Source organism: Gordionus sp. m RMFG-2023, chromosome 4 (assembly GCF_954871325.1).
Source record: "Gordionus sp. m RMFG-2023 chromosome 4, tfGorSpeb1-WG-v2, whole genome shotgun sequence".
NCBI lineage: Eukaryota > Metazoa > Nematomorpha > Gordioida > Chordodea > Parachordodidae > Gordionus > Gordionus sp. m RMFG-2023.
This window is the reverse complement of record NC_088778.1, coordinates 14,363,092-14,375,177: the sequence shown is the minus strand read 5'-3', so window position 1 is coordinate 14,375,177 and position 12,086 is coordinate 14,363,092. Positions and strand designations below refer to the sequence as shown.

Here is a 12,086-nt window from a genome sequence, read left to right as displayed (position 1 = left end):
AAAAGTGAAAATTTTGTCCAATATGCCCCAATAGAGGGGTGAGGAAAACCACTTCAAGGGGCTTCCTAAACCATTAGTTTTTAGGCCATAATAAATTGAAATGATTTTTATTTATTAGTAATGATACGTATAGAATAATTTTATTGTTCAAAATATTATATTACTTATAAATGAGGCTAATTTTATATTAAAATTGAAACTTAATGGACATAAAAAAAAATAAGGATCTTAAGGAGAGATTATGATTTCTTACCATAAATCTAAATACCAATCATAAAAAGAGATATATTGCCTTTTCAAGATTTTGAAATTTTATTCATTATTAACTGCCACAATTTACGTATATGGTTTAGCATGCCCCGCTAGATCTAAGTTGACAAATCAGAAATAATATCATATAATAAATACTCATAAAACTTTCCCAAATTATAGAAGAGTGTTTAAACTTTCCTATAAGATTTTATTTACATATAAATGATTATATATTTTTATAGAAATTAAAATTCTCTCTTGTAATCTTTTGAAAATTTCATCAAAATTTTATTTCTTAAGTAAAATTTTAAATAATTAATTATTTCAAAAGATAATTTGTCGATAGATATAAACTAATAAAAACTATATTAGGATAAAATTTTAACCTTTTGGAAATGAGATTAAGTGATTAGCCAAGCCCCGTGGTTTACCTAACCCCAGTTTCCCCTATATTTTAAATATAGTATAACTATTTTAAATTATGTCAGTTTTTATTCAAATTTAAAATATAATAGAAATATCATATAATGAAATATTAGTTATACATAATTTTAATTAATTTGTTAATGCTTTTAAGATAAGATGTCAAGGCAAAAAAAATCTTTTTAACCAAAAATATTTGCTAAACTAAATAATCTCTCAAGAGAGGAACTGGATGGGAGAGTAAATAGGGAATTCTATAAATATTGTGAGATCTGATATGGATGATCTCATAAAATTAGCTTATAATCAATATTAATTATATCATCAGTTTTTATCTTCCTCATCGGAAACATCATCGAAAAATTCAAGAACACGAGATGTTCTCGTTTTGTTAGGTGTTTTTTTTGATGAAATACATAGTTCTTGAGAGCTAATATACGGTTTAGTTTATCCTTAATTATTGTGTTCAGCACCAATTCTTTCATTTTTAAATTGGATTCTTTGTTATTGTTTGCGGCACACAATTGATCTATTTGAGTATATATTTATAATCAGTCCAATTAAGGATGGACTTTCCACAACAGAAAATGCATTGTAAATCTTCAATCACAAATACTGCAATTAAGTAATCAAACATCTTTTTGGATGTTAAAGTATGAGTGGATTTTTCCCAAGAATAATTTTTCATAAATAGATTTTTTTCCCCTGAAGTACCAGGCCCATTTTTTATTTTAATTTTTTGATTTTTTAGCTTATTGTTGGGAATGCCTTTATTATATTAATTATTTTTTTAATTATCAATATTAAGTAACTTCATACATTTAAATGCAACTTTTAATTGTAAGAGGATTGATTTGCTTATATTAATTGTTTTATTTTTTTAAATAATTTGAATATAACTTGACAGAGTTTCAGTATCTAGATTTCTTTTACCTTTAAATGTAAAATCCTCCTAATATAAGTAAAAATTAAATTTCAATATTTTCGGAGCTTTTTTTACAATTTCTATCATAAGTTCCCCCTTTTATTTTCCTAAATAAAATATCTAAAAAATTACTTTACTTTTATAATTTAGTAGCAATAGCATAAAACAGTAGTCAAAGAATAGACTTTTGGCATGAAAAATGTGATACCAAAATAAGATGGATTATTTTCCCTGTTGAAAACGATTAAATTAGATGATTTTTTTATCCTCAAGTGATAAGGTTCAGCGTCGCTTGCTTAAATTATTAATACTATATAAATTTTTGCGTACAAGTGAACATAAACCTACATTCGAATTATATATTTTATTTGTTGTGTTTGTTAATTTTATTGAGTTCGAGAGGGCGGTTTTTTTTATGTGACGCTCAAGATTTGCTCCGCGGTGCCTCTTCATAGTTGTGTCACAATCAAGAATATTAAATTTTTATATATTTATAATACTATATGTTTGGATTCAATTTATCTCCAAGCATTAAGGTTAAAAATATTTAAATGTGGTAAAATGGCAATATACTAATGTTTACTGATACTTATATATCAAATTAATGATGATAATCTTTAAAATAATTTGGATATAAATTAAAATTTTAGTAACATACTAGTAATAACTCTCTTTTTTAAGCATAAAATCATGAGGCTCGAACCGGTTCACAGGCATTTTAGCGGTTCGGATAGAAAATCATTTAAAGGTTCAGATTTGATAAAAAATACAGATTTAAAGGTTTGGTTTGAATCCCAATCCAAGGGGTAAACCACAAACTACCTTTGTCTTATGTCACATGTGTATCTAATGTAATTTGTAAAATTTGGGGGTTTTTCAATTCCCGTGTAAATAATTTATTCTGATAATTATTTTCTGTCTATGCAATGCAAAACACCTGGTAATAAAAAATTGTCTATCTTCAATCTTTACCATTACGATACTATAATAATATATAAATTTTAATTAACTAGCTAAAAAAAACCCATATTACAAAAAATATTGAATATAAAATTTTGATATTTTTTAACAAAGGAAATTTTATATTTTTTCTAAAAAAAAATTCATTATTATAATAGTTTTTGGAAATAATTAAGTTATATTATATGTTTATGTTTATAACTCTTTATAATAATTTTTCAAGATATTGCGATATAACCTTGAATAATTTTTTTTTATCAAATTGTTTATTATAATATACAATTTGTTTATTTTCAAAATAATAAGTAAATACTTGATATTTATACGAATTAAATTAAGAAACTGATGAAAATATTTAATTAATTGTTTAAAGTATATTGCTAAAGAACTCTTTGTGTCTCCGTAGATATACTAGTGATCTGCAAATCACGGGTCGAGTCTATTTTTGAAAAATAATCTCGGTTTGGGCTGGGTCGGGCCTAATATTTTTTTATATAATTTCGGACCGGGCGGACAAATCATTTATATTTCGGGTCGGGTTTTTCCGGACAAGTAAGAAAAAATTTCATGTAGGGGACAAATTTTTTAAAAATAATTTCGGGCCTGCCAGATTACTAATATACATTATAACTTTTTATAGAGAAATTTTTTACTTTGCTGCTCTAAGAGGAAGTATTTTTCTTACACTACAACAAAAGGCTGCATAAGGAGCAGATTTGAGATTTTTAAGTCACAGGTCAAATCATCTTAGATATATAACCGGACTTGCCCATCGAAATAAATTAGTAACTGAAAACTAAATAATGAAAAACAAAATCTAACTTTTTTTACAAAAAAATAATAGATAAAATGGCCTTACAAACACAGTTTTCTACTAACAAATTAGGCATGTTAGAAAATAGGCCCAACTTTCTAAAAACCATAGGCATCTATGTTTTTTTTAGATCTTTTTTAATGTTTTTTATATAAAATATATAATATTTTTTTAACGTCATTGGGGGGACGAGAGGACTCAGGGGCTAAAGCCCCCTGAAAAATTTGAGCCCTCTCAAATTTTTAGATTTTTTTTAAATCACCAAAAAAAGAGGTCATTTTGTATAATGTTAGCTAAAAAGGGTAATTTTGAAAATAATTTTAAAAAATTTATTGAGCGCGCATAGATTGTAAAGGTTAATATGAGGCCCCTGTTATTATTATATTCTTATTTGTTTTATTAAATATATTTAATTTTTGATATCATATATATTGTACCTTATTTTTAAATTGAAACCGTTTAAATAAAATTATCCAGAAAAAATTATATATAGTAGAATTTGATAAACTGGAGATCATTTAGTTGTGATGAAGAGTGTGTATGAAAATCTAAAATTTTGAAAGGATTGAAAAATAATTTAGTTCTAAATATGCAAAAAAAGTATAATAACAGAAATATCGGGAAAATTTTTGCAAATAAAATAATTGTAACTAGCTGGAATGCAACAAAAAAAATAACTATTTACTCTTTAAGTTACAAAAATACGTTAAATTTATGTATATATCTCATTCTTTGGTGATTTTCCAAATTTAAAATTATGTTTAATAAAATATCTCACATCTGGGAGATCTTATAATAACATTTGTTTAGTCTAGGGAAGCGAATTTTTGGAAAGCATGCCTTTTAAACATCAATTTTGGAAATAATCAATTCTCAATATTTATATATTTTTTCGGGGCAAATATTAAGAGACCTGCAGAGAAACTATCTGCCCGGCCCGGATTTTTTTGGCCCGGGTTTTATATTTTTGAGGTCCAGCCCGAATTTGTTTTAAAATATACTACATTTATTTTTTTTGCTAATTTTTATTTGAATATCGTTTTTTTACAGTGGGAGGTAAGAATGTAGAAATTTACTTACATTGGCTGGAGGGTGGAGGGAGGGGTGTAGAGGTGCCTACAAATGACTAAATATATGACCATAATATTCGACTATTCTTTCTACTATTTTAACTTCTTAAAAATTATTAATTGTTGTTAGCCGTCCTATCTCTCATACCGAACAATTTTTTTTATTATATTAAAATTCAATCGAGTGAAAAGAGATTCGTTGACTTTTATCAAAATTTGACTAATCCCTTTATTTGATATTTAAAATAAAACATTTTATATTAAGGCTAGATCTGATATTAATGTTTTTAAATGGCTAGCTAGCAAGCTAGATTTTGATTTGTTTGCTTTTTGACCTTTTGAATTGCTTATATAAGGGCATCATATTCATAATTATGACTTAGCAGCAAGAAGACTGCTAGATATCAATCATGTCTATATTATGTATTCTTCCAATCTTCAATGAATGACCCAGAAGGTTTTTTTTATCTAAGTCACTTGATTTTTGCAGGATAACGCCAATAATATTTTCTATAGTTACCTGTTACCGCTAATCTTGTTCAAAGAGGTGATTAAAACAGTGTTAAATAATGGATATAATCTCGGCCTTAAAAATTAAATATTCGGGTCGAGTTGTACAAAAATAAAAAATATTCAAAAAAATAAATTAGTAATAACGAATAAATGATGTTTTCGCTTCTTATTAAAATAAAATCATAATTTTTCTGAAATTAAAACAAAACAATTAATGATTTTTTTATTTTATTTACTTTATAAAAATGCGTTTAATTTAAATTTTTCTCTGGGGTCGGGTTCAGGCCGAAAGGTGAGCCAAAAGTGACAATAGAAAACAAAGCCCCGGTTTTAAAAAAAATAATAATTTGATTTTAGATTTTTAGGAGGGAAAAATATATAATTAATTTTTTGATATTCATTATTAAACAATATTCTAATTAGCTCCAAAAAACAATAAAAATTATAAAAACTCATAAAGAAATTTAAATTTCACTATCGATTTATTGGTTTTTCTAACTTCTTTTTTTTTAAAAGATACTTCCAAAAAAATAGGACGTTATTTTACTCTCTTCTGTAAAAGTAATTGTATTTAATAAAAAAATTCAGTACTATAGATATTATTAATGCAGTTCAGGCTTCTCTGGGTGCAAGCCTAAAATTAAAAAAAAAAGAATCTTTTAGTACGTTAAATAATGAGACCAAACAATACCGACCGTGTTGTGTGCATATATTTAAAATAGGATATATTTTTTTTAAAAAAAGAATAAAGTTAACTTTGACATTTTAAATAAAATAAATGTGGTTTATGTTAATCATATTCATATAATTATTTATAAAATATTCAATTCAGAGAAAATTTAATGCCAAATTAAATATTCTGATCATGCATGCCATGTTAAATAATTGCTTTTAAAATGTAGTTAATTATTTAGTTACGTAGGCATGTGAAATATGTTCATAATTATTTTTGGTATTTTTATAATATAATTCCCTATATTAAAAAAATTTATTAAATGAAACTCAATTTTTTTTAATTCATAAAATAATAGTGTAAATTATTTTTATGGAAATCGTTATGTGCCACTAGCTGATTTGTTTTGATAAATTTTAAATGAAAGTCAATATAGGTAGTATTATATGTAATTATAGTAAAATTCTTTGAACTATCCAGACTATAGTGACCTGGGGAAGGGGGCATCTCCTCCATTGGGAATTGGCCTCTTTTCTTAAAAATCATTATAAGGTAATTAAAAACTTTAATCGAACCCCCTCCCCCCTTTCTCCCGGCAAAATACAATAATTTAAAATAAAAAGGATAAAAATCTTAAAAAATTTTTTTCAATGCCCTACCAAAGGCCTGCTATAAGTGAGTAAAGACCTCTAATATAATTATGGAATAAATTTTGCCCCCCCCCCCCCCCCAAAAAAAAAATAAATAAATAATCATGGCTATGCCTATAACTTAGATTACTGGGTAAGTATGAAGAAGAAAAAAACTATTACTGACTAAAACAGCATATTTAATGAGTAGAAAATGAATAAATAAATAATTTATGATTAATTGTGAAATATAATTTACTCTAGTCTGGGTAATATAAAATAAATATCTAAAATATAAAAATATTTTATATAATAACCTGAGAGGGTTAACTACTGATATATATCTATCAATCGTGACTCCCAGCAAGCTTAACAATGATGCCACATTCATGGTTGTAGGGAAGGTTCCGAATAAAAGGCATCTAATGTAAATTTATGATGAATAATAATATATGAAATTTCTATATTTGAAAAATAATAAGTATATATTCATTAAAGATTTTCCATGATTTTAAAGTTGTTGAATATCAATCAAATGTTTTAAGTTAAAACATATTCATATCAGCGACCTAGCTAGATTATTTCAGTTTATAGAAGCAGTTAGAGGCTTCTACTTTAAAAAAAATTATGATATATTTTTTCTTTACTCAATGAATAAAAAAAATTTTAAAATTAATTTTAAAAAATAGAAGTAAAAAAATTGAAACTAACGGCCAGCCAAATTTTTAAAGAGGCTTGAGCCCCCCGGCACCCTCCACAACGCCATTGCCTAACGTATAAAAAAGATATAGTGAAAATTTAACATATTACTTTCTATCCCCTTCTACCTCATCATAACCCCAGTCAAAATTATAAAAATTATATCTCCCCCCACTCTCAATTTCAATGATGATCTTGGGTCATACCTCCCCCTATTTTTGATAATAGAAGTGATTGAAAATACCCCCAAAACTGGACATAAATTATTATGTAATCTATTTCAATCGAGACCTGCAGGTCCCAGAACCGTAATTTAATTTTTTAAATATACCCGGGCCGGGCCTAAATTTTTTTTAAATACTCAGGTAGGGTTGTATTTTTTAAAACCATATATTTAAAATGGCCATTATTAAGATTACAAATAAATAATATAAATTTTAAAAAAATTCGGGCCTGGCCGTGTTGTACAAATCTGCAGGTCTCTAACAATATTATGAATACTTTTTTTTATGTATAATGGAATGGTATAATTGGTTTTTATAAAAATATCGATTACAATACTTTTTTGATGAATCATTCACTTTTATACTTGATATATTGATTATAAAATTTTTCAAATTTTTGTTAATTTTGATTTTGAGATTAAAATTTTATTTATAATAATATTTTAAGATGCCAATTTTCTAAGCATTATTTATTTTTTTGGAAAAAAACGAATATTTTAACAAGTATTATATCTAAAAAATGAATTTTAAGAACTAGACTAATGGATAATAAGATCTTATTTTAGCAGCGATTGTTAAAAACATCAAACTCTACCTTTAAGTTTTCCTGCTTTACCCCAAACTAATTGAATATACATATTATTTTTGTGTATAATAGACCTAGAATATATATCCGGTATGGGAGTAAAAATCCCCCCCTCATCTTGCACAAACAAAATATCACCGCGGGGCTGTCCGGTCACTGACCTAATATGGTGTTTTATTTCAAAAAATCATTCTCCTGAAAATTTGGCACATGAGATAAATAATCAAGTGAATAAATAAATGTGCTCTATTTCGACCTTGCCTTAACCAACACCTACTATAGGGAAAAAGACAATCATTTTATAACATACGAAAGTGGTACAAAGAAAACACAGATAGATTACATACTAATCTCTCGCAGAAGATTAAAAAATGTAATAGACTGCAAAGTCATCCCAGGAGAGATATCGCCGCACAACACAAGCTACTAGTCATGGATTTACACATCTCAAATAAATCCACTCAAAACAAGATAAAACTGGAACCATGCATCAAATGGGGCAAATTAAAAACAATGACAGATGCCTTTGCAATCAATGCAAACATTGAAACAATAGATTCCTCACAAGTCAGTGAAAAAATGTGGACAGACCTTTCATCCAGATTAATAGACACTGCCAAATCGACACTAGGCTTGACAAGAGGGGGCAACAAATCATATAAAGAACTATGGTGGTGGAATGAAGAGGTACAAACCACTATACAGGAGAAAAAAGCCCTATATAAAATATGGTTCAAATCCAAAAACTCAGATGACAAGACAAATTACAAAAAATCCAAGAGAATAGCTACAAAGGCGATGGCTTGGGCCAAATCTATGGCATATGACATGTATGAAGAACTACATACCAAAGAATGGCAAAATAAAATATACAGATTAGCCAAACAGCGAGAAAAGAACTCTAGGGATATAAACGGAGCTCCGAAAGTAATCAAAAATAAAGATGGGAAATTGATAATAAAAAGAAATAATGAATAGATAAAAAGAATATTTTCAGGAGTTTCTCAACTTTAATCCTCACATACTACATCTAGACGAACACTCACCATGTCAAAACCTTGTACAACCAATAGAACAAGAAATAATCACATGCCTCAAGTATATGAAAAACAACAAAGCTAGGGGTCCAGACGATATTCCAATAGAAAGCCTTAAAGCACTAGGAGATGATGGAATACATCTCCTCACAAATCTGTACAATAAAATACTTGGAAATGAAGAGGTTCCCCAAAAATGGAGGCAGAGCTATCTAGTTCCTATCTACAAAAATAAAGGGGATCCATACAATTGTCAAAATTACATGGGTATAAAACTAATGTCACACTGTCTAAAACTATACGAAAAAATAATAGAAAAAAGATTAAGAGACATAATCGAAATAGGAGGGACTCAGTTTGGCTTTATGCCTGGAGGATCAACAACTGATGCTATCCAAGCAATTAGGCAAATGAGTGAAAAATACAGGAAAAAGAACAAAAAGCTATACATGGTCTTTCTCGATCTAGAAAAGGCCTTCGATAGAATCCCAAGAAAACTTATCTGCTGGGCGCTACGCCACAAAAAGGTTCCCGAAAAATATATAAGAATAATACATGATATGTATATGGGCCATACAAAAATGGTCCGTAGCACAACAGGTACTTCAGCAGGCTTCACAATAGCCGAAGGAGTTCATCAAGGGTCGGCTCTCAGCCCACTTCTCTTTATTACAGTAATAGATGTATTAGCACAGTCTATACCTCAAACAGTCCCGTGGAATATGATATTTGCAGATGATATTGTGATCAGGGTTGGCATGTCGGTCAATTGACCGGAGGAGTATTTGACTGGTCAAATACGGTCAAATACTCTAAAATATTAATGGCGAATAAATATTTTGATATAATTAACTAGTATGCATTAAAAGCATGTTTATCAATCTTATTATTTTTTTATTAAAATATAAATATGTAATTTTTCTAAATATAGTAATATTTTTAGTTATTTTTTTGCCTAATCATTGCCGTGTCTCGCTTTCTTTATTTTTTTCAATTCATTTTTCTTAAAAAAAATAAAAATACCCGATTTATTATAATCATAATATAATTTTTTCATTCTTATTTTTTAATAAATTTAAATTTTATTTAATATTTAGCCGAGTATAAATTATATTAATTCTCATTTGTTTTACTTACACTTGCTATATTTGGTTTTTAAAATTAATTTTCATTTTAATTGTTCTGGTCAGATTTACGGAATATTATTCAATTCTGGTAAAAAGTTTATTATATTATATTTATAATATTAAGAAATTATTGGAATAATTGGTCGATAATTATAAAATAGTTAAGATTGATTAACTTTACAATAATCAAAATCATTTTTTGTTAAATTTTAATATATTAGGGATTATGGTCAAACCAAAGCATCATGTTTGGAAACATTTTCAAGAAGTACGCGATGGTAAATCAGTTAAAGCGGTGTGCAAGTTTTGCAAGATGTCCTATATCACCCACGTTGATAGAATGGTCAAACATTTATTAAGCAGCTGTACTATGTGCCCTGTTATAATTAAGGAAAAATTTTATTCAAATTCCAAAATATCAACCTCTACAAAAAATATCACAAATGTAATTTGTAATACTTCTAAGTCTAACTCTAATGAAGAATTGGGTGAAATTAGTGAGAATGATTATCAAATGAACAATATTATGTCTTGTGACTCAGGAGAATTTGATTCCCTTATTTCTAATCAATCTACAAGCAAGGCGATTAAATATAAATCTCAATCTTGTATAACCGGTTTCATAGATAGAATTAATCCCAAAGAAAAAAATGAGCTGGATCAATTGTTTGCAAAGGCTGTATATGCGAGCAATTTACCTTTCCACATCACTGAAAATCCCTACATCCAAGAATTTTTTAAAAAAATACGTCCTATTTACACATTACCCAGGAGAAGGCAGCTGGCTGGATATCTTCTAGACAAAGCGTCAGGTGATATGGAGGTGAGAGTTGCAGATATAATAAAAGCTCCTTACTTATCAATTGTATCAGATGGCTGGAGCAACATTAGAAACGAGAGTATTATTAATTTTATGGTGATGACGCCTGTTCCAGTGTTCTACAAATTTCTAAATACTGAGGAAAATCGCCATACGGCAGATTATATTGCCCAGGAATTTAAAAATGTAATTCATGAATTGAATCCGGTAAAAGTATATTCTTTAGTTACTGATAATGCCGCTAACATGAAAGCAGCGAATTCTAAAATCTGAATCTATTTATAATCATATACAATGTTATGGTTGTGCAGCGCATACATTGCAGTTATTCTTTCACGATTTTGAACGATTGGACGCCTTCAGTGACCATATTTCAATAATTAAAAAAATTGTTAAATTTTTCAAGAATAAACACATACCAGCTGCAGTATTTTCCCGTAATAATAATCTTCATGGCATACCATCTACATTAAGTACAATTAGCCAAACAAGATGGGCATCGTCAATAAAATGTATGGAGCAAATTCAAATATGCAAGAAAGCTCTAAAAGCATCAGTTGTTGAAGAAGCTGTTTGTGATAATTGTCCCATAGAAATTACCAATAATATATTAAACGAAGAATTTTGGACGAAAAATTTAAAATTTTTAGCTATACTCCAACCTTTAGCTACCTCATTGTTGAAAGTGCAAGGGGATAAATGTACTTTGGCCCAAGTAAAAAACGAGATGCTTAATTTGGAAAAACACATAATACAATCATGCCATGATTCTATATTTTCTCCATCTCAAGAAAAAAAAATTAAGGTTATGTTTGAAAAGAGAAAAACTGATATAAATACATGTGCTCACAATGCTGCTTATTTATTGGACCCCCAATATCAAGGGGAGCATCTTACTAATACTGAATTTGATGAAGCATGTAATATAATACAAGAATTGGGTATTTTACAAGGTGGTGATAATCAAAATATTTTGAGTAATATAGTAAATTTCAGAAGCAAAAGCGGTATATTTAATAGCCATAATATGTGGAAAGTTGTAACTTCCATAAGAAACAATCAAATTTCGGCCTCAAGTTGGTGGAATGCATTTTGCCCACCTTGCCCATTAAGAGAAGTCGCTAATATTTTACTAACATTTCCTAGTTCGACTTCTTCTTCTGAAAGAAATTGGTCGGTTTGGGGCAATATTCACACGAAAAACAGAAATAGATTAAAGGCTTCTACAGCAGAAAAATTAGTAAGAGTGTATCATAATTTAAGATTGATTAAAAATATTAAAGAAAATAATGATATTGAATATGAATCGGAACAAGACTCTGCCACGGAGGGTG

General features: G+C 28.0%; 1 protein-coding gene across 3 annotated transcripts in view; it reads right to left on the bottom strand.

The window, feature by feature from the left end:
* Positions 1-12,086, bottom strand: part of LOC135929082 (D(2) dopamine receptor A-like) — a 47,432-nt gene that overhangs the window by 3,932 nt on the left and 31,414 nt on the right. For 2 of the 3 annotated variants that reach the window (XM_065465578.1, XM_065465576.1), the window contains exon 2: positions 6,577-6,681. The exons of the other annotated variant lie outside the window; for it this stretch is intronic. In XM_065465578.1, the coding sequence (XP_065321650.1) occupies positions 6,577-6,681 (105 nt within the window). The remainder of the gene's footprint in view (positions 1-6,576; positions 6,682-12,086) is intronic. 3 annotated transcript variants of the gene reach the window in all.